This window comes from Panthera onca, chromosome C2, assembly GCF_046562875.1.
Source record: "Panthera onca isolate mPanOnc1 chromosome C2, mPanOnc1 haplotype 2, whole genome shotgun sequence".
Classification (NCBI taxonomy): domain Eukaryota; kingdom Metazoa; phylum Chordata; class Mammalia; order Carnivora; family Felidae; genus Panthera; species Panthera onca.
The window spans coordinates 41,603,802-41,631,764 of record NC_138347.1 but is presented as its reverse complement, the minus strand read 5'-3'; the positions used below and the strand labels follow the sequence as shown (position 1 = coordinate 41,631,764).

The 27,963-nt window shown below is 34.6% G+C and overlaps 1 protein-coding gene across 3 annotated transcripts in view; it reads right to left on the bottom strand.

Moving 5' to 3' along the window:
• The window catches only part of EPHA3 (EPH receptor A3), a 360,076-nt gene that overhangs the window by 242,304 nt on the left and 89,809 nt on the right, over window positions 1-27,963 (bottom strand). For all 3 annotated transcript variants that reach the window (XM_060640217.3, XM_060640218.3, XM_060640219.3), the window contains exon 3: window positions 20,680-21,340. In XM_060640217.3, the coding sequence (XP_060496200.1) occupies window positions 20,680-21,340 (661 nt within the window). The remainder of the gene's footprint in view (window positions 1-20,679; window positions 21,341-27,963) is intronic.

The following is a 27,963-nucleotide window of genomic DNA, read 5'->3' as shown; positions in this document are numbered from 1 at the left end:
TCCTTACTTCAATTTAATATTTATTCAAGAAACACACAGGAAATAAATTATGATTGATAAATGAGAAATCAGACCTGGAAGTGATCCCTTGGGCTTCTATCTTCAATACCTAAGCAAGCCTACCTCCGAAGTCTGAGGTGAATTTCCAGAATTTCCAAGAGAGCAACTATTACTTATTTATCAAAGGCAATTTGAAACAATTCACTTAGAAAATGATTTAGCATTTAGTAGCCACGATTAGGATCTCAACGTGAGAACTTCTATTTAAAAAAAACAGTAGAACTGAAAACACTTAGGAATAGTAATAATTTAGAAGTACTACATGTATGAATACACATACTATTTATAACATACCAATTACATATTTGACTATTTGACTGAAGATTTACATATAAAATGCAATGAGTATCACGTCTTCATGGAATTCTCTTTTTAAACATTTTTATGTCTTTCTCTCTTTCTCTCTGCCTTATCATTTGTCCTCTGCTTTCTTACTGTTAAAAAAAGAGACAACAGGCCCCAAATGGAGTCACTCATGCTAAACCCCATGTCAGCACACCAAAACTTAATATCTAATCTAATCGAAATTTCAAATGTCTCCCAGGAATGTAATCTTAAACCAGTAAATCTAGAATTTTCTGGTCAGCAGTAGGGAGGTAATCTGCCTACAGACCCCTTCTGTCCCCCAAAGGAAGGTGACCTTGCTTGAAACAATACACTCTTTTCCTTGTCTCACCCCCTTTCTGCCTATGAAAGTCTTCCATTTTGTACAGCTCTTTGGAGCACCTCTCTAGTTGCCAGAGGAGATACTGCTCAATGCATGAATCATTGAATAAAGCTAATTTGATCTTCAAATTGCTCAGGTAAATTTTGTTTTTTAACACTACCTATACATACAGACATTACCACATTTATTCCCACACCTCCCTCTCTTACAAGGTTACACAATGGAATGCATCTGAGGGATTTAAGTGTGATCAAAGTCTCAGTAATCATGCTTGAGCTTCAAACTTTACGATATTTGCAAAGTAGCTAATTATTTGGCACTGAATAAGAACTGGTGTTCTACACGATAAAGAAAAAAACACTGTCACAGGAATGTAATTCAGAATGTATAAATAATTCAGATGGTATAACATGCCTTGTTTTAAAAGAAACAACCCTGAACCATGTTAGACAGACCATCAAAACCAATTACAGAACCAAGTAAAGTTATTTGATTCTGAAAAACTATCCAATCATGGATTGGTCTAAGTTCTAAATATATAAGAAATGAAGATCTCTATTTTGAGCACAGAAATATTGTAAAAGACAAACTGTGTACTGTTCAGTTAAATTTTATTTTGTTTGTTTTGGCCTTTTCTTTAATATATAGCAAACTCTGGCTCTCTGGATTCCTGGAACTTGGAGAAAAGCAAACAAACAAACAAAAATCTTTCTGGATAGCTGACTTTTCCCTGTAACTAAGGCTTTATCCTTGTTATAAAAGCTAACACTTACTAAGTACTTACTCTGTGCCAGAGTCTGTGTTGAATACTTTATATCATCCTCCTAACAACACTACCAAGGAAATGCTTTTGTTATCTCTTGTCATCTCCGATTTACATGTGAGGAAATGGACCCAGATTAGCTAAATCCTTTGCCCATAGTCACATAGTGAATACGAGGTAGAACCAAGATAAAATCCAGACCTTCTGATTTATACCATTTATACCAATAAAAGCATTGATACTCCTAATCATTGTCTTCTGTGAAAGAGACACTGTAAAATGTGTAACTAATTAATTCGTTACCAGAGTGAAGAGAATACAATTTAAACATTTATTGATACTTCAAGGTCACAACCATGAATATTTCTACTTGCTCTATAGACTTTGCACTCCTGAGATCCACTCAGATTTACTCAGCCGTGGAAGGCTGTGGCCTGCTGTGGTCCCAGGAAGAAGTATCTTGACCACGTGTGTATATTATCATAGTCCTTCTGGCTCTTGTCCTATTCCCAGGCTGTCAGTTGTGGTGTTTACTATATTTATTATCTTTTCCCCTTTTCAACGTTTCGATTTTCATCTGCTATCAGCTTTGAAACTGAATTACTCAGCAAGTTAGAACTCTGTGTCTAAAGTACGGTAGATTCTGATTGGGGCCTCAGTGTTGTAAGAATAAAGAACTGCACTACACAAAATTGTGTCAAACCTACAAGACCTATTTTGCCATCCTGTTTAACGGTGAGCAAGGGTATTTTCTTTAAAATTATTTGGGGAAAAATGTATCTTAGAAAATATCCTAGGCTGTCATGGTCTAATTTTATGAACTTCCATCTGTTTAAAGAAGATGATATTTTGGGGCACCTGGGTGGCTCAGGTGGTTGAGCATCCGACTTCGGCTCAGGTCATGATCTCATGGTTCGTGGGTCCGATACCCTCACTGGGCTCTGTGCTGGAAGTTCAGAGCCTGGAGCCTGCTTCGGATTCTGTGTCTCCCTCTCTTTCTGTCCCTCCCTCGCTTATGATCTGTTTCTTTCGCTCTCTCTCTCTCAATAAAGAAAAATTTTAAAAACATTTTAAAAACAACAAAAAAAATAAAGAAGATGATAATGTTAAACTAAAACAAATATAGAAATAAGTGAGTGATTGAGATGTATAAAATCTTACAGTTGGTAGAACATGTAAAGGTTCCATCTCATTTGCTTTCAAATCCAGTGTAGTTTGAGAAAACTGTTTGAATATACCAAAAGCTTCAGAGGAAGTATAAAGGGTACTCAGAGATTCATAGGATTTATTTCCTGAGTTTCTCAGACATAGAATCTACTAGATTATAAAGACATTTTTTTCTTATCATTACAATCATCTAAGCAGCAACATATAATCATGTCCCCATAACTGAGTAGCAAATGAGTAACAGCAAATAAAATGTAATTACTAAGTTACAACCTTTCAAATCTTTACATCTTAAGATAGTTATTCCACAGGATGGATCATTTCAGCTGTGGATAATTTGACAATTTTCAAATGCCTTTTCATCCTTTACTTGTATTTTTAAAAAGGAATCCATTGCCTTTTCAATTTATTTATTTATTTTTATTTTGCTTTAAATTGGGAAAGTAATGCCACAAATCACAGAAATCTTTTTATTGTGCATGAGAAATTGGATTTCATTTTCATTGTCTACTTTCAATATTTTAAAGAGTATTTAGACTGTCTGGGTTTTATAAGTGTGGCTGTATCCTTAATATAAACTAATGGCTATTTCTAGTACACTTCCTTCTTCAGAAATTAAGGCAATTACTTTCCTGTCACTTCTTCTCTGGAGGCTTTCTTCTAAAAAAAAAAAAAAAAAAAACCAAAAAAACAAAAAGGAAGTTAAAAAATATTTAACGATAAACTGGTGTGAGGCAAACAAAGTGTTAACTAATATAGCAGAATTTGTGTTATCATTTTATTGTTAAATTACCTATTTCAAGTAATCTGCCTTGAAAGTGACAAAACTTTGTCCAGTCAGCCAATATGGCTGACCAGCCAAATATTTACATTATGTCTCTGTTTTATAAAGCTTATTTATGGAAAACGATTTGTGCAGGAAGAAGGAGTGATTTATTTTCTAAAATAAAAAAGGTGAGGGTATAACAAATACCTAGGTATGTGTGTTCCTATATCTGTCATACGTGCCTTCATTCAAGAAAGTTACCCACGTTTTACTATTGCTTCATTTTTTCCTGTTATATATAGATATAGTACATAATTTAATAAAGAAGCAAAAATATTAGTAAGAAAAGGAGCCGTGAATATTCACACAAAAATATGTATTTATTAAACACAGATTTTGAACCAGGCTCAGAAAAGATTCATATAAGAGCAAAAAGCACAGCTGCTAATTTTAGAAAGGTTACAATCTACAACAATAACAAAGTTTTATATTCGCCTATATCCATATTTTAGTATCAGATTTGTTATCAACATTTTATTGCTATATTTTTTATTGCTATATTTTTTATTCTCTCATAACTCTCTTAAAAATATTCTAGATCTACGTCTATACACACAAATGTATACACACACATATAGTATTATATAAAATAAATGATTTAATGATTTTAACAAGATTCAAGCGTATAAAATCAAGCAACCCCATCATCTTATGCTAAGGAATCTTATCGGATTTAGATGTGTATCAAGTCATGTAAAACAAATATAATCCCACAACTGTGCCGAGTAAATCTCAGGTTTACAACTGGACTAAGCTAGTACAGAAACTATCCTCTATGAATAGAGCTGACAATTCCTCTGCAGTGCTGACCCTTGTCTGGAGTTTACAGCATGAGCTTGGCTACTCGCCAATATGAACAATGTTTAAATTTTTTTATGGCAGCTCAATGAGCTTTCAAACGTTCATCTGCTTTCCTTACTGTGCTTAATAAAAGGCAAGCCAATGTATTTTCTCATTTCCTTTTCATCACTAATAAGAGCAACCATCAACGTTATGAAGGATATAGTCTGCTTTTACTTCTAGCTTTCTTTCCCCAGTAGCTTTGCACTGAAGCATTAATGGAACGCCATTATCCTACCCATCACCATTACAACAGATTTGGATATAAAGCAGCATATATCGTGTCACTAAAACATAACAACTAGGTACAGTAAAAGCCCTTGGGAATTATTTATGTACTTGAACATCAACATTTTAAAGGAGTTTTACTGTATTAATGATATAGTTACTTTATGTAAGTCTTTACAGTCCAGAAAGTTTAAAAGATTAAGACATTCCTGAGAGCAACACAAAACTTTGTAATCAATGACACCAATAACATTTTCAAAGAAAGTTTCACATATGATCCTTATATAAAACAACCTGATTAATAGTAGGAATACTATTAATAGTAGGAATACTATAGGAATAGTAGGAATACTATTAATATTAATAGTAGGAATCAATTAATAGTAGGAATCATGTACATTTTAAGCCATATCTATTTACCTAAAAGATTTGTTATTTAAATTTTTAAAGTTAGGCATTCTATATTTATTAACTTATTTTGTGTGCTGCTTCATTCTAAAAGCAATTAAAAAGAAATATAAGAATGTATGCAGCAGCCCAACATCATCTACAGTTCAGTATGATATTCTAATCCATACTTCACTCATTTTAATTTCTTTTAGAAAGATGTTTAAGTACATTTAGAAGGACACATATTATAGTGACTAAACATGTATATATGCTAAGTATACAGTGCTAACGTATGTGTATACATGGATATATATATATACTATGTATCCATATATGCATCTCTATATGTGCCTATAATATATGTACATGTCACATATGTATATAGGCACAAACACCACATATATAAATACACCTGCATATATATTTACATGTATGCATGTACACACATATACACACACACGCACACACACACACACACACACGTATCTCCGTGTTTATGAGATTTGAAAACATCCAGTATGTGTAGCAGATATGTCAGCCATCTCCAAAATTCATTTCCAATCTGCCACTTGGAGATCTGTCAAACTAATAATGAAGCATATTGTGCAAACATACACACTGGGCACATAGCGAGTGTTTTCTGAGTCCTGGTTCCCCACTCGCCATCATCTCCCATCAATCATGTCCTAAGAAACAGCAGGGGCAATGGAAATAGAAGCAGAGGTAATGAGAGGTGTGACTCAGTTCCACATGCACGGAAAATAAAGGCCACAGATACCCTGTTAAAACATTTTTACATTATAGTCTTACTCAATTCTATAATGAGAAAAAGAGGAAAGGATTATGTTAATGAATATGAAGTTCTTGCCTCTTTAAGTAACTAATGCCAACCTTTTTTCTCAACTCTAAAAACCAAATTCTCTAGGGGTGCCTGGACGGCTCAGTTGGTTAAGGGCCCAACTCTTGATCTCAGCGTAGGCTGTGAGTTCCTGAGATTAAGACCCACATCAGGCTCTGTCCTGACCTAAGCCTGCTTGGGATTCTCCTCTCTCTCTCTCTCTCTCTCTCTCTCTCTCTGCCACCCCCCCCCCCCCGTCTCTCACACAGTCTCTCTCTCCCTCTCTCTCTCAAAATAAATAAAATGAAAAAAATAAAATAAAATAAAAAACAAAGTCTCTAGCCACATCCTTGGCTGCAAGAATTTGCTTATTTACACATTATTGTGACTTGTAAAAGTATCGGCAAAAGAAAAAATGTTAGCTTATTATATTATGAGAAGGACTGGGTTTCAGAATTAGATCTCAGTTTATAACCTGGCATTGTGACACAGGGCAAATTAGTAGCCCTACCCTGGTAAATATGGGTAATAATATTTACTCTATAAGGCTTTTGTTGAGGATCAAATGGTGTATTAATCACTGAGTGCATACTTGGCAATCAATAAATGGCAATTCAAATGTATTTACCTCTTATCCTTGAGACAGGATATGTACAATTCAGGATGCAGCAAATTACTATTAAATATTTTTTAAAAGATGAAGAAGAGAACACAAAGGGAATATACAGGGAAAATATAAAATTGTGAAACAAGTGTTGGTGAAGATGTGGAGAAAAAGGAACCCTTTTGCCCTAGTGGTGGAAATGCAAACTGGTGCAGCGACCATGGAAAAGACTATGGAGGTTCCTCCAAAAGCTAAAAATAGAACTACCCTATGATACCAAATACCCTTTCGGTATTCACCCAAAGAATGTGAAAACACGAATTCAAAAAATATATGCAGCCTTGTGTTTATTGCAGCATTATTTACAAGGGCCAAACTGAGGAAGCAGCCCAAGTGTCCATCGACAGATGAATGAAGAAGTGATATACATATTGTATATACGATATGAAATATTATTCAACCATAAAAAATAATGAAAGCTTGCCATTTGCAACAACATGGATGAAGCTAGAGTATATTATGCTAAGTGAAATAAGTTAGTTAGAGAAAGACACATACAATATGATTTCATTCACATGGGGAACTCAAGAAACAAAACGAGCAAATGGGAAAAAAGAGAGGCAAACCAAGAGACACACTCTTAACTATAGAGAACTGATGTTTACCAGAGGAGAGATGCTTGGGAGACTGGGTGAAATAGGTGATGGGGATTAAGGAGTGCACCTGTCATGATGAGCACTCGGTGTTATATAGGAAGTGTTGAATCACTATATTGTGCACCTGAAACTAATATTACACTGTATGTCAAATATACTGGAATTTAAAATTAAAACAAAACAAAACAAAACAAAACAAACCTGCCCTCTGTTCTGCAGTCAAATTCCTAAACATCCTTTTTTTATTTTATTCTTGCCTAAACAGATTTCTCCTTTCACATGAAACAAAATGTGAGTTTAGTATCAAAAAAGAATGTTGCCGGGGCATAACTATTTTGTAGGATGTAGGAAGACATAACTCTTGTGCTCTCTTATAGAGAATGCACACAAGATACCATGACCGTGGCATGAATCAATTTCCAAAAGTGAAAACAAGGCAGTAGCCTGAGGAACACAGCACTTCTGGCATGGGAGCCAGAAAGCAATGTTTGTGATGGGTCTCAGATATTTCTGAGGAAACAGAATGGAAAGTATTGCACAGCATCCTCAAAAGCATCCTTACAGTAACTACAACCCTGAGTTTCACAGGTTATTTCTACAAACACAGGCTAGGCTGGTGGGCCTCTGGTTCCTTACTCCCCCTGGCCCTCTTCACTAGGAAGGCCCAGGGAACACTGGTCACACGCAAGTGCTCTCCACTCAAATTCCGTTCTCATTTCTTACCAGCTACAACCTCTAATCTCCTCTCATGGGAAAGGAGGGCAAGACAGCACCTTCCTCAGAGGCAGTTGAGAGGATTAAATAAAGCACTAGGCTCAGATATTCGCCAGAGGACTGAAACAGCTGATATTGAGGTGCTGCTCTCGTATCAAAGAGGAACAGTCCTAGAACTAGAACCAAGGAACTTTTTATACCAAGACTATTAATACAATATGTGCACTAAATAACCGCACCTACCTGTCATCTTTGCATTAGTAACACATTACAGAAAAAAGAGAACCAAATGTCAGATTTGATGTCATGTCAGCACGTCAGAGTAGCCTAAAAGGGGACTAACTCCATAGCAGCTGTCCGAACCCTTTGCTCAAGGAAACACCCTCAATCTCCAAATGCTTTGTCTTTGATATCTCTTTTACTACTCTGTTCACATTCTCAGTTTGTGCACTACCAAATTCCAGCCACTGAACGTCAGTCACTTTTTCCAGCTCTGTGCAAGTAACATTCTTCCACTGGTTTTAAATGTCCACCTTCATGTGAATATTCCTGAAGTCGTTATTCTTTCTCTCACATAAAGGATCTTAGCTTTGTTTTTCTTTGCAGAAGCATCACTTTCTAATGATCTAAGTAGTTAGTAGGATTTCATATGCCTTTAGTACGATTTCATATGCCTTTAACAGTTTTATAAATTTCTAAATAAATTCCAAGTGAATCCCAGAAAGGATAAGGCCCGAGGTACCATCATGAGATGCTTGGGCCTGGGTTCCAATTTAGGCTCTACTAATATGTAATTTGACCTTTTTCCAATTTAGGCTCTGCTAACATGTAATTTGACCTTTTAGCCTTAACTTATATTTATGTAAAAGAGGGGTTATTCTAGACCAGGGTCTCTCAACCTTGACATGGTTTGCTTGGATAATTTATTATTATAGAGGCTTCCCTGTGCATTATACGATATTTAGCAGAAACTCTGGCCTCTAAACACTAGATGCCAGTAGCAATCCCCTCCCCAAGCTGTGACAACCAAAAATACCCTCTTCAGACATTTTCAAATGTTCCTTAGAGGTAAAATCACCTGGGGGAAGAAATCAGTCTACACTTTGAAACTCTATGGGTGGCACACAGAAAGAATCTGCATTAGCATTTGATTCCTTGATGTCTCCACTAAAATCTAACTTCCTTGAGGGCAGGGACATTTTCTGTTGTGTTTTGTGTGATATTTCCGGTGGATACTTGGTATAGTAGGTATTCTTTAAGCTTTGTTTGATGAAAATGGATAATGATGGAATATTTAACTCCATAGAGGTTGAATGCTCTCCATTTATTACCTCTTAGCACCACATTTTTATGAATCTCTAAGCAATATTCATCTTTCATACTTACTCCATTTCTTTTCCCTTATGAACTTATGGATATTGTGCTTGCTTCCTTTTAGCATAAATTCAGCTCAGGTACTCTTTAGAATCCAAGATGTTTGGGAGCAAGAAATGTATTGTCCTTCCCCCCAAGTTCAGCACATTAATCAATTCAATTCTGGATGCCATAAAACCTTTACACATGTTGACTGATAGACTGAAATATTCCACCTTCAATATAGCAGCATGAGATAGACAGCAAATGGATCCAAATCTCTGAAATATACATTTTCTTCTCTAATAACTACCAGAGAAGTAAAAAGGTTCCTTTCCAACCATTTATATATACAGATTCTATTCTGAGTTTCACAAAACTTTACATGCTCTTTGTGCATTAATTCAAGAATGGTATTCTCTCATCCCATAGCATATGCTTTCTCTTTTCTTGTTGAAAGTGAGTCTTCATGTCAAAAAGCAGCAGCTGTTCTCAATTACAGCATCCACTTTTAACCTTTTGTGGCTTTGTAGCTGACCACTGAACAGAGAATTCAGGAATATTTTACATGGAGGGTCTTTCACTATTAGAAGCCATCCTTACTTCTTATTTTAATTGTGTTTTTTATAATACAAAAAGTCTGCGACCGCTCATACAGTGGGTATGATTTTCACGATGTCGACTCACCCTTGGAATCTCCGGGTCTCCTCTCACAGAACAAATCTTTGGCTAGAAGTCCACACTGTGGTAGTGTTTCTAAAGGACAATCAAACACATCTCAGAGGACTATCGGGATAATGGTAAATAACATGACCAAAGTTTACATTACTTTTTTTCTCCTATCATGGATTCTGATCCCTAAAAGAGACATCCATAAGTGATTACAGTTATCTGCCAACAGGATGTTTTGTCCGCTTTCTGGACGATGAGAAGCTACAAGAACAGAGCATACATGCAGTCTCTCTAGTCATATGATTCTTTCCAAATGGCTCTTCTTACTTTAGGAGCACTTTCATCAAATATTATCAAAACTTAAACTTCTCTCCCCAATTGCTTTCTATTAAAGTTTACTGCCAGCTGTCAGAGCTGTAATGTAAACCCTTATTAGCTCTTATAAGTTCTACTCTGGAACTAATAAGGGATTGTCAAAACTCCAAACACAGACAGAAGTGGGGGGAGAAATCACAGGAAAGAAGGTGGAAAGTGCACAACGAATCTGTACTTGCAAAGCAAACGTTGTGAAACTATTACCGATGCCTTTCACAGAATCTATGCATCTCAAGAGGGAGAAAAAGATCTACTTCTCAGTTTATTTTGTGTAAGGTTGGATTTCCCTTCCTTTGATAGGAGCTGACTAGAAATAATGAAACAATATGGAAAAGTTAATGAAATATCAATTATCTCTTTTTAGAATCATAACATGTATTCTGAAAAACAATTACATCGCATTCTTCAAATTTTACAATCTAGAAGCTTTGATAATATCTGAATAGCTGGAAAGAAAAGCAGGTTGAAAAATTAAAGATGGATATTCTTGACAAAAGCCATAGATTATGTATCAGCTTTAAAATATTTGTTTTATATAAGGGCATGCAGGAAATCAGAACTGAGGAAGACTGTCTATATAAACCCCAAAGTAGTCTAAGTTAAAGAACTGAAATTTCAAGACTTCCTTCAAACTTAACTACTTGATTGTAAATTATGATGCCAGAACCATGAGCTATTTGACAAGGTGATATTTATTAAGCTGCCAAATAATTATAATTTTCATATGTTCAAAATATCTAATATCCCATCTCTCACAGAGAAATGGGCTTAGATGTGTCTTTTCCTTTGAAAATTCTAATCACTTTTCAGAGGTGTTTACATTTACTAGATACTTAGTGTTATACAAAACAATGTTCTGATCTTCCTTTGAAAATGAGACTGAAAATGCAATGACAGAAACAACTTCTTTCAAGTAAAATTAGAGCTATTTTACTTTCTGCAACTTAAATTATTTTTCCCATGTCTTAAGTTCCCAAAGTAAATATTGTATTGGGAAACTCAATCCATATTTTCCCACAGATAGGCTCCCAAACAATTTCAGTGGGAAAATTATTTGTGTGGCCCAAAGAGTATCTATTTGGCATATAGGTGTTGCCTAAATTATTATTTCCACCTTTGAGACACTGGACCAGGCAAAGTATCTGAAAGTTCAGAGATTTTAGCATACTTAAATAAAAAATCATAAAAGCTAATACCCTACAGCTATTTGACAGGGATGATGTGAACTAGGTTAAAACCTTGGGAAAATATCTTCATACTGACCTGCAAAATGGCCTTCCAGGTCAAGACAAAAAGTACTAAAAGACCTATTGACAGAAGAAATGTCTTACTATTTTTTCCTCTTTGAATAATGGGATTGGCAAGATTATACAGCTAAAGTTAACCCATACAAGGTAAAGTAATTCATATTTTACTAACACACTGTAATTCTCATTTAGCTGTAAACCTGTGTTATAATGTTACCAACATTTATAAAACCGCCCATGATTTTTGTCTTTTACGGTGATTCATTGCTGATCATCTAACTTGTACTTATTAATTAGGAGGTATTTCAAATAGTTACACATGAATTCATTCTACTCCTTAAGTTTAACAACAGTCATATCTCTCCTAAATATGTTTGCAATTAAATTGGCTCTGACTGCTCAAAATAATCTGATTTGTAGTTTTTACAGAACAAAGAACTCACATTTCTTTTTAGTATCTTAAATATGCAAATCCACGGTTTAAATTTATACTGTTTGTTTTTATACAGATTCAAAAATGAACTACAATACTTAAATAACTCACAAGCCAAATACACTCCCTTAGTTTTCCTCTCTTTTTCGTATTTTAAAAAACTTTTTACTTAATTACTGTTTAGATGGTACACTGACATAATTTTATTGAAGGTTTCCAGTAATATCATATAGTAATTCATGTAAGCATATTTGGCATTTACTTCATACAATTTATACTGTTTTCTTCACTGCCTTTTTTACTATTTGGGTGATTCTTAAATGTATATAATAAATATTTAAAATAAATCAAAGAGATACAGTTAGTTTTATACAGAGTCAAGTAAAATGGTTGGACAAATATTTTTGCTTAGTTGATTATTTTTTTTGACTCGTGATTTCTTCAAGGCAAGAGTATTATTTATTGTTATAACCTCCCCAATTACCTAAGCTAGTCTTTTATATGATGAATATTAGGATGTAACACAGTGAAAAACTTCTGGGCTTATCATTTTTAAAACGTAGAATTTTTATTTTATTTTGCTATTGTTATTTGTTTCCTAAACTATATTATCTTAAATCAGTTAAAATCTAAAAGCCTTTCTGGGTCTACAATTAATAAAAATGTCCATCTCTAATTTTAAGGCTGCTTTTGAATAATCAGCAAAAAAAAAAAAAAAAACATTCTAGAAAGAATTAGAGAGTGGGTCAAACACTAGATGGGAAAAATCAAGAGTGACTGATGTTCAGAAGAAGAGAAATAAAAGCTAACAATATGAGAATAGAGGAAATAACACCTGTGAGTAAATAGGCTAGAAGCTTAATGAAACTTAAAATGAAGTCTCCTCGGAAAAGGAAAACCCTATTTGGAAGAAGGTAGACAACCAATGAATAAATAATGAATAGGCAGATATATAAATTCATTAAAGACTTTTTCTCTCCCGCCAGATGTCTCTAAGGCCTAAGGTTTAAGGTAAGAGAGAGGCTGTTTGAACGGATGGGTTTGTCACATCTGTTTTAACACAGATGAAACAAGAAAGTAAGAAAGATCACACATTCCAATGACACCGATGACTAATCATAGCAAGGATGTTCATATACCTTTAACCCACCGCTAGGCACTCTACAATGGGCCAAGTATATATTCATTGGTAATTCTAAAGGGTAGGTATTATCATTCCCCTTTTATGGATGAAGAAACTGAGGCTCAAATTGTTTAGCTGCACACTTGCTAAGCAGCATTCTGGGGCTCTTGATCCAAGCACTCAAACATTTGTCAGTGACAAGAGTATTTTGCTAAATAAAACAATTAAATTCAAACTGAAGTTTGAGGGCAAACTTGGAGGGTTTTTCTGCATCGTGTTAATGCTACCATAACTTACTATATAAATTGGTGAGAAGACACAGAAACTTGTATAAATCAAGGGTTTTATAGCCATTATAAAGCTGTCACAATGTATCTGTCTAATTCACTTGAAAGTTATTTACATTATTACTTATTAGTGGCATATTTCTTTTATTAAAATAAATTCACTGGTTTGAAGAGGCATGGGTATGCAACTGCTAAGAGCAAAGTGGTGATAGAGGGTTGTCATTTTAAACTCAGGGAAAACAAGTAAATTTTTCATAATTCAAGGTAAGAAATCTGGTAATTTCAGTGCAGTAATTAAAGGAGGAGGCATCTAAGTACTAGGTGTGTAAAACAAAAACCATTTCAGCATTTTCCTAAATGCTGAAAATTTTCCTAAATGCAAAAAAAATTTTCTTTATTATAGGTATGTGAGGCAATTGATTTTCGAAAGTCAGAAAAACAATATTCATCATAAATTCATAAAAGAGAAAGGTATTCTCTCAACTACCATATAAAATATTACCTTATCTCATCTGTTCATTAATTAGTTTAATGATAGTCAGGTGGATCTAGTCTTAGCTTGTTGCAACTGTGTGCGACCTAAATGTCAAATGTGCTCATTTCGAATTAGATGAAAGTTGTGTCTGAAAGACCTAGTAGATTCAAAGACAGCATAAAGTATGTTCTCTCCAGAGCTTACTTTCTAAGCATGCACAGTTGGAATGGTTCATTCAGTAAGTATTCTTTCAATAAGTATCTCATGGAGAATTATACTCTGCTAGTTCAAGGCATGATGCTCCTAAAAAAAGAACAAGACGTGGCCCCTTCCCTCAAAGAACTTTCAGTCTAAAAACAACTGGAAAGAAATGCTTCTGAATTCATTAAAATGTATGCACTCATTGCAGTTCCAGAAGGTGCAAACAGACTCAGTAGTAAGTGCTAAGAAACTTCAACAGAGATTTTCAATTTTCTCTACCTCCTCTGTCAGAGTAAGCAGAATCTCCAAACCATTTTGTTATTGAAACCCTGACACGTTCTTTAAAACTTTCTGAATTGACAGAGAAATGAATGGAGAGTAAGAACTGATATCATAAGTCCTAAGTGAAACAAACATAATTATGGACAATCATCAAAAAGTCTAGATGTCTTCATACATCATATCAAACACACTTTTCTATTAAGCTGCTAATGTACAAAAACAAGGAATAAAGTTTGCATTCCACAATGAATGCACAGAGATAAAACACAGAGCAACAGATTCTTCGGTGACATTAATAAGGTATTTGGTACATTAAATCTAAACAAAGTTTGTAGGAGCAGGAATATTTATAGTAACCTCCTGGTATCTGCCTCAAATGTAATTAATTGACTATATAAAAAGCCATTAGCATTCTCATTTTTTTCTCTCCAAACTAAATCAAAGCAGATAACATAATTTATTATCCAGGATTAAAAGAAATAATAATAAAGTTCACAAGGTTTCTTGGCATTCATGCAAAATTTCTTCACATCTCCAATCCTTTTTTTTTTTTTTAACATTTATTCATTTTTGAGAGACAGAAAAACAATGTGAGTGGGGGAGGGGCAGAGAGAGCAGGAGACACAGAATTTGAAGCAAGCTCCAGGCTCTGAGCTATCAGCACAGAGCCCGATGCAGGGCTGGAACCCACTAACCATGAGATCCTGACCTGAGCCGAAGTTGGATGCTTAACCGACTGAGCCACGCCAGTGCCCCTTTCACATCTCCAATCTTAAAAAGTTAAAAGAATTATGGTAGGATGTAAGAAGTAAAAATGATTTCTCCAGTGAAAGAAATCAAGTTTATTTTGATTGTCAGTGATTGAAAGCCCAAATAATAGATGATTTAGGTTTGTAATTTTAATTTTTAATGTTATCATCTTAAAAGAGCTTTATTGACATCCTGTAAAAACAACTCAACCTGCAATTTGACCACATCCAGCAAGTTTACCCAGGTAGCAGAAACATGGCCCAAATGCTTAAGCCACAAACAGTAAATTAAAAGAGATACCAGGATTTCCTTCTCTATCATTAAATTGAGAGAGAACTTATTTAAACTAAAGCCATATTTTAAAATTATGTATTAGAGAAACTAGCAGAAAACCAAGTCTAATACATGATTTCTTACTTTTCTTACTAATCAGTACATTACTTTTTATCAGATGAAGCATGTGTGGGTTGTTTTTTTTTTGTTTTTTTTATGTGCATTTCTATTTTACCAAATTTATCACAAGCACTCTCTACCCTCCTGAAACTGCCTTTTTCTGTATTTCCAGTTTGCATGGCATGCAATTCCTGAATGACTCTTTAGTTACCAATATCTCTTTCATTCCTCTCTTATTTTCTTCCTCTAACCAGTCCTTGAAAGAGAACGGTGTACCACTTTCTATTCTTAGCTTTCCCGTGTTCTTTTTTGGCACAGAAAAGGAAGAGCAGCAACATGAAGCATCTAATTGTAGAACATTTTAATTTCCTATCACTTATATCCTCCCACACCAATACCTCCTTCCTCATTAACACTAACAACTTATTTTTAGTTTAAACTATTATTAACTTAGCTCTGTTTAATAATTCAGTTAAAAAATCTATGTTTTTTAAGAGCAAAGACCGAATATTTTAAACACATACACTCTCTCTCTCTCTTTCTCTCTCTCTCTCTCTCACACACACACACATACACAATACACATAGATTTTTGATCTACGAATCAAACTAATTTAGCAGAGATAATGTTTATCTTTGTTTTCCTAGTGTCTAGCACAGACTTTAGTACATATTACAAAACTCGGTAATTGTTGAATAATTGAATAAATGGTGAAAAGATATTTTCCACTACTTTTTCTCATTTCAGGAAAAATATACTGTTGTGAAAAGTATATACAAGAAAAGTGTAATGCAATGGTTAGGGTTCTTGTCCTGTACAAAGATAACTTTGGTTTTAATTATAGTTCTGAAACTGATGGATGAGCTTTTTGACAAGAAAATGTTTTTATCAATACATTTTTCCTATTTTCAAATGGACATTGTCCTATTTTCAGCATGCTTAACCAAACTTCAATTGTCCCAATTATCCATTTAGGCTGGAATAAATGGTTCAGAATATTTCATTACTAAGGTCAGAAAATGATCTGGTTATGAAATTTAGATCTTCTATAAAGCCTTCCTGTGGAACAAACTCAGAACACAAAACTCTAATGGGAGAGATATCTACATATTTTGAGATTTTGAGATAATGATTGAATAAACAAATTATAAACTTTACCTTCTAGAATATGTAAGCTCTGTAAGGTAGTTAGCCTCTTCTTCTTACTCCAAAAGTTTCCAATCCCAACAGTGATGATCCAAATCTCTCAATAAAGACTTATCATTGTTAATGAATAAATTCCACTATTAATTTTGAAATACTCAAAATTAATCTCTCCTTCCCCTACATTGCCAAAGTTCCTTGTACTCCTGGTAGAAGACTGATTGGTCTGTCTTGCATTAAAATTATTCATTTATGTATTTGTCTTTCATAGTAGATGGTGAGTTCCTGCAAGGTACATACAATTCATCTATGTTTCCCCGTGTCTGGCACATTATTACTTTGTACTAATGGATGGTCAAAAACACATATTGAATTAAATTTGGTAGACTTTTTTTGTATATCTAAGATGCTTGGTGATCTATATATCCAGATTTTATTAGATATCACCCAGGCTAAGCTTAGTCCTCCCAAAATATGACATTTTGGCTATTTGGCTAGTAACTCTTCCAAACAATCTAGAAACAGAAAGATGCGGGAAATGAACTGAAATAGATAAACCATAAATTAACAGATTCTTAGTTACTTTATGCCAACTCACTGCGGTCCTCCTCCTCCTTCAATTTACAGTACTCTTAACTCCTGTAGAATCTGTGTCTTCATGGGGTTTCTTGGTCTCTGTCACCACTGGACTAAACCACAGGGAAGCTGTGTGGATTGAGTTTGAAACTTCAACCTTGAATGAGACGGCCTGGTTTCAGATCTCATCCAGCACTTATTAAATACACGAAGGCAAGATATTTAACCTGTGAATGCTTTGTTCTCATTTTTTTGAATGGAGATAATAATAATATGTGCCTATAGGTTATTTGGGGGATAAATAAAGACAGCTCATGGATATGAGTTGGCATATAAGCACACTGTCTAGCATCTGGTAAATAATGAATGAATGTTGAAAAAATGTTTTTGAGTTCTGATACAGTGCTTTGAATGAATTTGGCATCCATTAAATATTCCTTTAAATAAAGTGAAGGACTTTTGTTTTCTTTTGTGTTAGGCAACTGAAATTCCATGGTCGCTGATCTCTGTGTTAGAAAATTATCCTGAGATTTTAAAAATCTAGCTGTATATGTATTCCAAGTAGTGGGTATGTCAAGCTATTGTCCCATCCTTTTTTTTTTTTTTTAAAGAGTGACACAATATTTTTTTTTGGAAAAAAACAAAACGAAAGTGATCACATGAAATATACGAAGTTTGTCTAGCTATCTTTTTATCTGTTTCCTTTCTGGGGATTACCATTCTTCTGTGTGCCTGAATATAAGCAGTGCTGATAGAATGTTGACCTGTGAGAGTCACAGCAAGCTATTTGGATCAGTCCTCAAGCTTCACTACAAAGTCAACCAAAAAAAAATTAAAAATTAAAAGAAAGGAAACCGTAACAGGCACAGGAAACATCAGCACCGTCACTGACAACAGCAGCAAAATTACAGGTTTTGCACCAGATACGGAACCAATTGGTGGAGTACTGGATTTTTTAAGATGTAGTACAGTAATGCCCAAACTAATATATTTAAATAAACATTTGCTAAATATGTAAATCAGAACAAAGTAGATTACCTCGATGCATTGTTTAATAACCTGAATACACAAAAATGTTGCGATTAAAAAAGAAAGGAAGCCAAAACTCACCTGTAAACATTAGCAAACGTCAAGATATGACCCTAGGACCACACTCCACCTGTAAATTACATCACTAAAAAAATCATCCCCCCTTTAAATTACAATCACATCTCACTTCATGGGCCATCTCTAATTCTATTATAATTATTTTTACTGATTTATCTTCATGATCTTTGTCTTGAAAAAATGTGCTATTAATGCATATGTATCTCATTCTGAAACTAGTATTTTCAAATGCTGAGAAAGTCTGTGATGACATAGCATTACTATATCGAAAAGATGCTGTTGATATCCTTCAACATAATAAACTACAAGAATCAAAGATATAGAACTTTGACATAAATGTTACCTCTAGGTGTAATCTTGACATAGAATGCAATAGCATAGTAGTTACTTTAAAAAAGTAGTTCAGTAAATTAAAATGAGGTTAAAATAGCAATTTTGAATTCATTGTGATTTTTTTAAAATTTTTTTTAATGTTTATTTTTGAGAGAGACAGAGACAGAATGCAAGTCGGTTAGGGGCAGAGAGAGAGGGAGACACAGAATCCGAAGCAGGCTCCAGGCTCTGAGCTGTCACCACAGAGCCTGACATGGGACTCGAACTCACGAGCTGTGAGATCGTGACCTGAGCTGAAGTCAGACACTCAACCGACTGAGCCACCCAGACACCCCTCATTGTAGATTTTCTAAATACAAGTTAATTTGACTTTTTTTATGTGCTACTAGTTTGTCTTCAAGACAGCATGTAACATAAATTAATTATTTGTATGCTTTATTTATTTGTATTAATACTTTTATATGATTCTATTTACCTCATTGATACTTATTTTTCATTTCCTTGTAACTTTCAATATGATTATAAAAATATGAAAATTATTTTAAATCCGAACATCTAATGATTAGGTTTCTTGCTCAATGTCATATTTTATGAGATAGTTCTGCATAAATTGATGCATATTGATCTCTCTGAGAAGGAGACACATCTATTCCTGTGCTGGTGTGGATATCAGAGACTGGTTCAGTAGAGACCAAATTAGAAAGAATGGACTTTTTTTTTTAATTCCTCCTGAGCTAGGCCTTTATTATTTTATTTAAAATAATTCTCACCAATATCATATATCACAAAGAATACCACAGTGACAAAATATGATTCAAAGTGGATTATAAAGGCTGTTGAGACTTCTCTCCACTCATGTATATAAGCAGGTAGTAACTACTATGTTGTGTCAATTTTAGAACTTTCAAAACCATCCTTGGTAACAATATTTCTGTTGGTGCTTGTCAAGGATCTAAACAACATGGAAAAGTATGAGACTACAGTATAGTCTTTGCTCTCACTACTTTTTTTTTCTTCTATAGACCTAGTCTATAGTCAAAAGCAAAGTGCTATGTTCTGTTCACATTGTTAGAAAGGTTAATTTATGTATAAAGTATATTCATTTCTTCCGCATGTTTGAGATTTAGAATGGCTACAAATTCAATTCATGTGCAGAGTATAACAGCAAACAAAGGTATTAAAAGACTAGGTTCCAAGGACTGAGTAAGTATTTAAGTTCTCCTATGTATTTATACATGTTTTAATAATAATGTCAGTGTGTTCTTAAACACTAAACTTTGCCTAACGCTAAATTAACAAATCTTTGGATTAAATGGAAATTTTCATCTGATATGTCATATCTTACGTGAAAAAAAGGCTATCTTTTAATTTTACTTCTATGAAAATAGAGTTTTAATAAAAATCAATTTGATGGCAGAGCTCAGGTTCTTTGCTACTATATGAAGACTCGAATATGCATTGCAATTGCACACTGCATTGCAGGTACATTGCATTGCACCTAAGCATTGGTACAGATATTTTCCTGGGCAGTCTAAAGGGCCAAATCATGAAGCAGAGATTTCTTTTAAAATTACCCCTCAATACATCAAACACTATGGTATCCACCCTGGATTTTTAAATAAAATAATCTCTATTAAAGCACTAACACATTGTAAGTGAACGTGTATTTGATGAACAGATACCACTGGAGAATACATTTTATAACAATGAAGTATGTACCACTATGAGGCAGAGAAGCAAACAATGTAGTATCTTATTCTGTTAGAATTAGATTACCTGACTGCCAATGATGTTTCTTCCCTCTACATAAAAGAGACAGTTTTGGGTTTGTTTGTTTGTTTGTTTGTTTGTTTGTTTTTCCAGTTGATCTGGAGTTATACTACCGTGGTCATTAAACAGCAGAGAACACTTAAAAATAGCATATGTAACACCTCCAGTGTGGTTCAGGCCAGTACCACATAATCAAACACGTGAATATCTCTATAACAAACTGTGGATCAACACATCAAGTGAGATAAATTTGGTCTATAAATAGACTCTGTTCAGTTTGAGGCATGTTGCTTGAGGCATGTTTTACTGCCAAGTGAGTTCAGGCTGCGTTCATTTCTTTCTATGACTCAATGATAAACCCACAGGTGAGTAATACAACTCAAAGGAAAATAGAGAAGACTCTTACCTTGGCACATAAAACCTCTTTCTTCATAGCCAGCATTGCACGAGCACTTGCCAATGGGTACAAGCCATTCACCTTCTGTACTGCAGTACATCCTGGGAGGATCTTCCTCCTTAGAATTGTTAACACAAGAACCTCTAACCTCCACCAGGGATTGGGAATCCATGGGTACTGTGTCTGGAAACATGGCCAGATTCTTCACCGTGAATGGGCACTTTTTGAAGTACACTCTCACAGACACCAAGGCGACACAAGCACCGACATCTTGAAATGCCAAATAAAATCCCTTTTTGTTGACAGGACCTACTTCTCTAATTTCAGTGTTGAGTTTAAGAATACGGTCTCCGAGATCCATTTGGGTGAAACTTTCATCAGCTGCAATAGTGTCAATCTTTGTAAACTGGTGTTCTCGAAATTTGACCCCATGATCATCATCAGACTCCATGTAGTACAAGTTGAAAGTCTCTTTGCAAGTTCCCAAAACCAGTGGAATGCTATTGCAATCCCGTAGAGTGAACTTGAGCTCCACATAGATCTTCTGAGCTGAGTTCCTGGGGACCCAGTTTGTCCTCAGCCAATTATTTTGACTGTGATCCATGACATTGCACACCTGGTAAGTCCTGATGGGTGTGTAATGTTCATCAACACCACTGATCTCTTCCCACTGAAGCATCAAAGGAGAAAAAAATGAGAAATAATGAAATAAGCATAATGAATAATAATGCATACAAGATCAGGGTATTAATGGCATCTCAGAAAATACAAAATATTTAAAGAGAAACTTCAGTGTTACTCATTAAAGATCATGTTATGGAACAACTCCATAACTTTCTTATTTGTAAGTTTATTATTTGCAAGTTTCTATATTCATCGACACTAAGTAATTTAAAATTTTGACTAACACATTTGGATTGTATTGTGGTTTTTCAAATAGTCAGGAAAAAATTGCCTGGCAATTGATTAAAACCAGTCAAAGATTCCAGTATCAAAAACCTCAAATCAATTACGTCAAATAACACTATGAAATGGTTTTATTGTACATATATTTTTATTGTGGTTTTTTTTTGTTTGTTATTTAAAAAGAGAATGAAAAATACCACTGCCTACAACAAATTTTTATTCATCTTTTTCCAATTTGGTCCAGAATTTTGTAAAATCAGTATCTAGGCATAACAAGGTGAATCTGGATGATGTCATTACCACTTATCTCCATGCATGACATTTTTTTAATATAACCATTTCAAGGAATAGATATTGGGTGAACCATGAAAGAAAATCTGAAGTAAAAATACAAACACGCCTCCCCTGCCAACAAAATAAAAAACTAATAGTTATACACGGAAAGCAGAAGACATAAATGTAGCGAACATTTCAATTCTTAATATGTTTTACTCCCATTGAATTTTACACAAGCAAGAAATAGGTGGCTATTTGGGTTTTCACTGTTATAGCAGTTAAGGTTATCCTAACATAACATGTATTCACTGTAAAAACACTTAAATAGTTTCAGGACTTTGTAGGACAGTGAAGCACTGCTTTCTGTTATCCTTGCGACAGATTTGGGGAAGCTTTTAAGTTAGCATCACGTTGTGGTACTTACGGTTCTGCAACTATTATACCATCTGTTTCTAACTATTACACCTGTGTCTACACTTTCTTTTTGCCATGCCCAATTTTGTCTCGTGCTACAGGAAAATACATCTTTTGCCATGTCATACTTGAATTCAAAGCCTTCTCTGGCTGACCATTATTTATACACATAACTTCACACTCTTTAGTTTGTTACTGGCATTCTTCCAAAAACTGATCCCAAAATACATTTATATTTTTCTAAAAGTTTGAATTGAGACTAGTGAATTAGATGTTTCACTTATGCACATACTATGCTCTCGTCACTGTAAACCTTTTTACTGTTGTCAAAAGCCATGTTAGATTTTCTCTTGTTTATGGTATAACCCCAACCTGACTGTGCTGTTTTCTCCTTGATGCCTTCCATAATCCTGTCATTCTTAAGAAACATTCTGTGCTATATAATCTTTATTAAATACCTAATGCATTTACAAATTTAATCCAGTAGGCATGCTAAGATTAGTTTTGGTTTCCTATGCATTCGCTACGCTTTGGACCTCTTCATATACTCCATAATATGCAGAACACAACGTCATATTTTGAGAGATGCATAAAAATTATTATTTTCTTATAATATATGAAGGAAATCACTCAAAGGAGTGCAAACATAAAGTCCTTATTAGAGAATATATTTTAATTTTATAAATAAACAAAATTCTCATGAAACTCATTATAAATGCGTTCCACTTTTTTTCCTCCATTGAGGGAGTTAATTGTTTTCATCACGAATGACAAGTTTTCAATACTTAAACGGACAGCATTTAAGATGTACGAACACTTTTGTAATTATAAATCTTAAAAACACGTAAGAGTTCCAATCCACAAATTCCAGTCACAAAATTAGATACAATATTAATTTATTGAATTGATGGTAACCACAAGCAAGAAATACAACATTTATTTGGTCTTTGAAACACGTTAAGAAAAAAAAATAAATTATTTACATTAGGATGTTTGAATTATCAAATCCAATATGTAGACCTCACTAATGTAATAAACAGGTTAAAAACTTCTTACTCTCCCCTGCTCTTCTACCAACCTAAAAACAAAATAAAAGCAAATAGCAAAAAGCACTCTTCATGTTAATAACTTTGATTCCAGAGTTTGGAATACAAGAGAAGTGCTCATTTTCCGGAAGCAAAATGGGCTTGACCTCACTGTCACACCAAAGTCCATGAAAGGAACAAATTTAGAATGTTTTAGAAAACCCTATAACGAATATACAAGCTATATTTATATATTAATATAAGAAAAGAAACACCCTCACTGTACTTTAAATAATCATCAACATACCATTTTCAAACATCCACTCTATGACTGTATTATACAGGAAGTGTTTAAGAAAAAAGGTGTACCTAAGCATCTAAGTTCTGAGGATCATACTCTGAATTGCCTGTAAGAGTAAAGTCACAGTTAAATCAAAATTCATATATATGTTTAATATCAGAAAAATAAAAAAAGTGAACAGAGTTGGAACTCCAAAAAACTCTGATGTTAAAAGTCAGCACTATGTGTAATTTTGTCTATTATTGTTACCGTGGTTCTACAATGACACTGTAAAGAACTATGACATTGTACAGAACTAGCAAAAACTCCAGAGAGTAAGGCCTTTATTTGCACACTTGAGAGAAAATTAGATCATGGATATCATTATTTAAAAATAAATCAAGTGACTTAAAATTTTTAGATCAAGGGTTTTTTTTGTTTTGTTTTGTTTTTGTTTTTGTTTTTGTTTTTTCTTATCAGAATAGATAGGAGTGTGTACTTTAACCCATGAATCAGTTGCAAATTAATCCTGCTATGGACAGTATTTTACTAAACATCAAACAGAGGTTAAGATTAGAGATTTTCATAATTTGAAGTAAAATATGATTTTAATTATAGAGATATCCCCGTAGTTTAACATTTTTCCTCTCAATGCTAATTTGGCAGGCTATCACAAGTCCTTGAATGCTGAGGTATAAATTGCAAGAAGATAATACAAACAGCACCAGCATGCTTTGCACATAAAAGGCTGCATAGAGCAATTATCACTTCATTAATTTGTAATCAAGACCAAATTGCCTGTAAGTGATGGTGGCCTGCCCTCTCAGTCCACTGGCAAAAAGAGCAAGTCCCAAACCCTGGCATTTGCTGAGGACTAGAGACAGTAGAAATAAAATCCCTAAATGAGCATTTTTCTCAACAGCAGCAGCAACAACAGAAATCACTAATTAAAGCTGTGGTTGTAATGTTTACACTTCATAAACTTAAAGAATGCTCATGTTTAACCTTTCTTCCTATTGCAAGAACTAAAGTATAATGTTCATAATTTATTAGAAATACTATATTGCCATAGTCACTGTCGCAAGGAAAACTTGGGAAAATAAAATGGGTGCCATATAGAACTAACTGGTGACATACAGAATTGGGCGCGGTACAAAGAGAAGATCTTTCCCTTCATTTTCCTGATTAAAACAAACAAAAAACTCTGCAAGGGGTTTTCAGCAGCAACGTCTTCAGCAGAAGGGAATACAGAACTAAAAAGAATTCAATTTTTTTTCTAATGGTCAAATTCTCCAAAATCAACAATTTTGATATTTAGCCTCTTTCCCAGATTGTTACTCTGAGATTTTATTATTAGACCACAAAGGCAAGAGCTGAGTTCCTTGTGGTTTTATTTTTATTTTTCCAAATGATTTTGACTATTAGAAAATCATGTATCCAGACATCATCTCCCTAAAAAAAGTCATTCTGAAACTTATTCCCAGGGTATAAACACGGTGAACCTCCCCATTATCAAAACATAGAGTAGGATACAAAGGAGATTATTTATATTTTGCTGGATATAACAGTTCCTTGTCACTGAGTGAAACATGTATTTTGGGAGGAAAACATATATTTTTAATAATTTATCAGTATTTAACCTAATAACTATCATTCTGATAAGTCTCAATGATAGTAATTAAGGATTTATACTCATTGATATTAATTACTCTCTTGGACACATTTTTAGCTACTCGCTAATAGGAAGTAAGGAGGAAAATGTTTACATTTTCTAAGAGAGGAGAACTTGCAATATGTTTAGTGCATAGACTGACATAATTTGGGAAACATTTAAAAAGTAAGAAAAAGAACTGTCATGATTTACCTTATAAGATTTAAAACCAGTTTCTTAGAAATTTGCAGAAGACAATAAAAAAAATGATCACCGATAGTCTTAGTTTACAATATTACATTTGCATTTCAATGGTTAATAAGAAACACATAATTCTGCACTTTACTAAATGCTAATGATGACTAATCTTGCACTCAAAAATTGCATTAGATATTAAGTTGATTCATGCTATTCTTTCTCCACTCATATTTCTTGATCCCATGTTTATTCCCCTCTGTACACATGCATAGCCATTTCAAAATTCAGTGTTCATCCTAGAAATACTTGAACATTTACCATGCATCAGCATTTTACACATGGAAATGCATAATCACTTACAGTAAGAACGTCACTGTCAATTGTCAGGCACAGCTATATCTATAAAAATCATATCTCCATTTATTAATAAATAGTTTTTAGCCCATTCTGGTCTGAAGAGCATGCACACAGATACCTATTTCTAATACCATTCTATAACAAGATAGAGTAAAATAAAAGAGTTGAAACAAGTAAGGAATAGAATTGTTTGGTTTTTAATTTGTCCCGCTGTTGACGTTGATTTTTGGTCAAACCAGAGAATTACCTTTGTAACCAGGGAATGAAAAGAGAGATGGGGAATTGATGTTGAAAACAAACATCAGATAACAAGGTATGGGTTAGAGTCTAAGAATAGAAATGCCCCAAAAGGGCAGGCCTGGGATAGTATGACTGGTAATCTTAATAATAATGACTACTATCCACTCTCCTACCCACCCTTAACTCCTAAGTATTCTACAAAAATTTGATAATCATCAAATTAGAATTGCTTTACTTAAGGGGGGGACAACATCCTAGTTAGGGTAAAGCACACCAAAAAGAGGTAAAAACTAGGAAAGGAGTGAAAGGCCGGACAATATTAATAAGGAAAGCCAACAAAAGATTTCAGAGAGTGAGACAAAGAGTGAGGATGACGTGAGAGCCCTGTTTAGAATTCTCAGGAATACTGAACGTGCCATGGTACTTTCTGTAGCTACAGTAAGCCGCAGGCTGTTAAAGACGGTGTCTTCAGGTGTGGGGCTCCTGGGGTCTGCTATCCGTACCTACCTTGGATCCTCTGTCTTTACTTTAGCCACTCCCTCACACACAAATGGTTCCATCTTCACGCTCAGTGTTTCTCAGTTCCTTAAACCTCTAGACTGAGACAAGAACTAGAGTGCCCACGGATTCACCATCTTGATTTGAGTCCTTCCTGGTGGGGTTCAGTGGTACACTGTGCTGAGACCTCAGGGCTGTTGCCACAGCTTTGCACCTGTGGACAAGTGTGCCATATTTCTGACCACACAGTCTGTCTAATTCCCTACATCGATGGTTCTTATTTCTGGTAACATTAGCCAGGGAGCCTTTTAAAAAAATACTGCTTCAGGGTTTCTGTCCAAACTAATTATTTGTTTTTAAATTGTCCAGGCAATTCTAATGTATCCCTAAGGTTGAGAACCAATGTTATACATCCTTTGCCAACAGGATTATTAACCTCGGATGTCTACTTGACTTGGCTGCATACTCCAATACCAGCTTCCAAGATTTATGAATCTCCTCAGAAACTCTGTCTAAAGTTTCTAGATAGCACTGGCCCATCTCTGTAGAATGGACTTTTGCTCAGCCCTCATCCCATCTGTTTTACGATTTTAGATTTGCCAAGTCCCAGACATGCCTTAAAGAAGCTCACCTGAATAACCTCATCTTCTACCTCCCACAAAGACTGGTAAGATTCTATTCTAACGAGCAAAGTAAATCTAATCATAGTGTTCTATTTCACATCTGGTGGTAAATGCAAAGCGTGTGCATTACAAAAAGATGTAAACAGTGTGTGTGGGAGGGTTACCTTCAAGCACATAGTTCTCCTGGTATGAATGCAAGAGAACGGTTTTAGACATCTTACTCTTTTTACAGTTTGCTATAGTTCGGTAGTTTCCTACTGTGATTTTCTGTGGTGATTTGTGATGTCTTAAGATGCCTCTCTAACAGTAGTTTTATTAAATTCTAGATGCATTTGTTAAATATTTCTATGTAAAGCTTAGATTAGAAGCCATGGATAGTAAAAAAATAAGTGACATGTGACTTTTGGTCTCCAGAAATTGATGCCAGAGTGAGAGGCATATGTGTCACATAAGGCAGATGACAATACACTTGCTCTTCGAGGTACTTCAAGGACTGGGGAAAGAAAGGATTTCTGCTGGAAGGAAAGTTGTGGAAAAACATTAAGGAAGAAGAGACAGAAGGGTAATAAAGATAGCACTTCTACAGGTGGAAATATGGGGGCATACACATACTAAGTGTGAGCAAATACAAAGATATGTGGGAACAGAACCTGTTTAGGGAATTGGAATCCAGTTTGGCTAGAACACAGGGCGCTTAGCAGTAGGTCTGGGGGCAGTCACTTAGAACAGAAAGGCCTGGGTGCTTGGGTGGTTCAGTCAGTTAAGGCTCTGAGTTCAGTTCAGGTCAGGACCTCACAGTTAGTGAATTGGAGCCCCACATTAGGC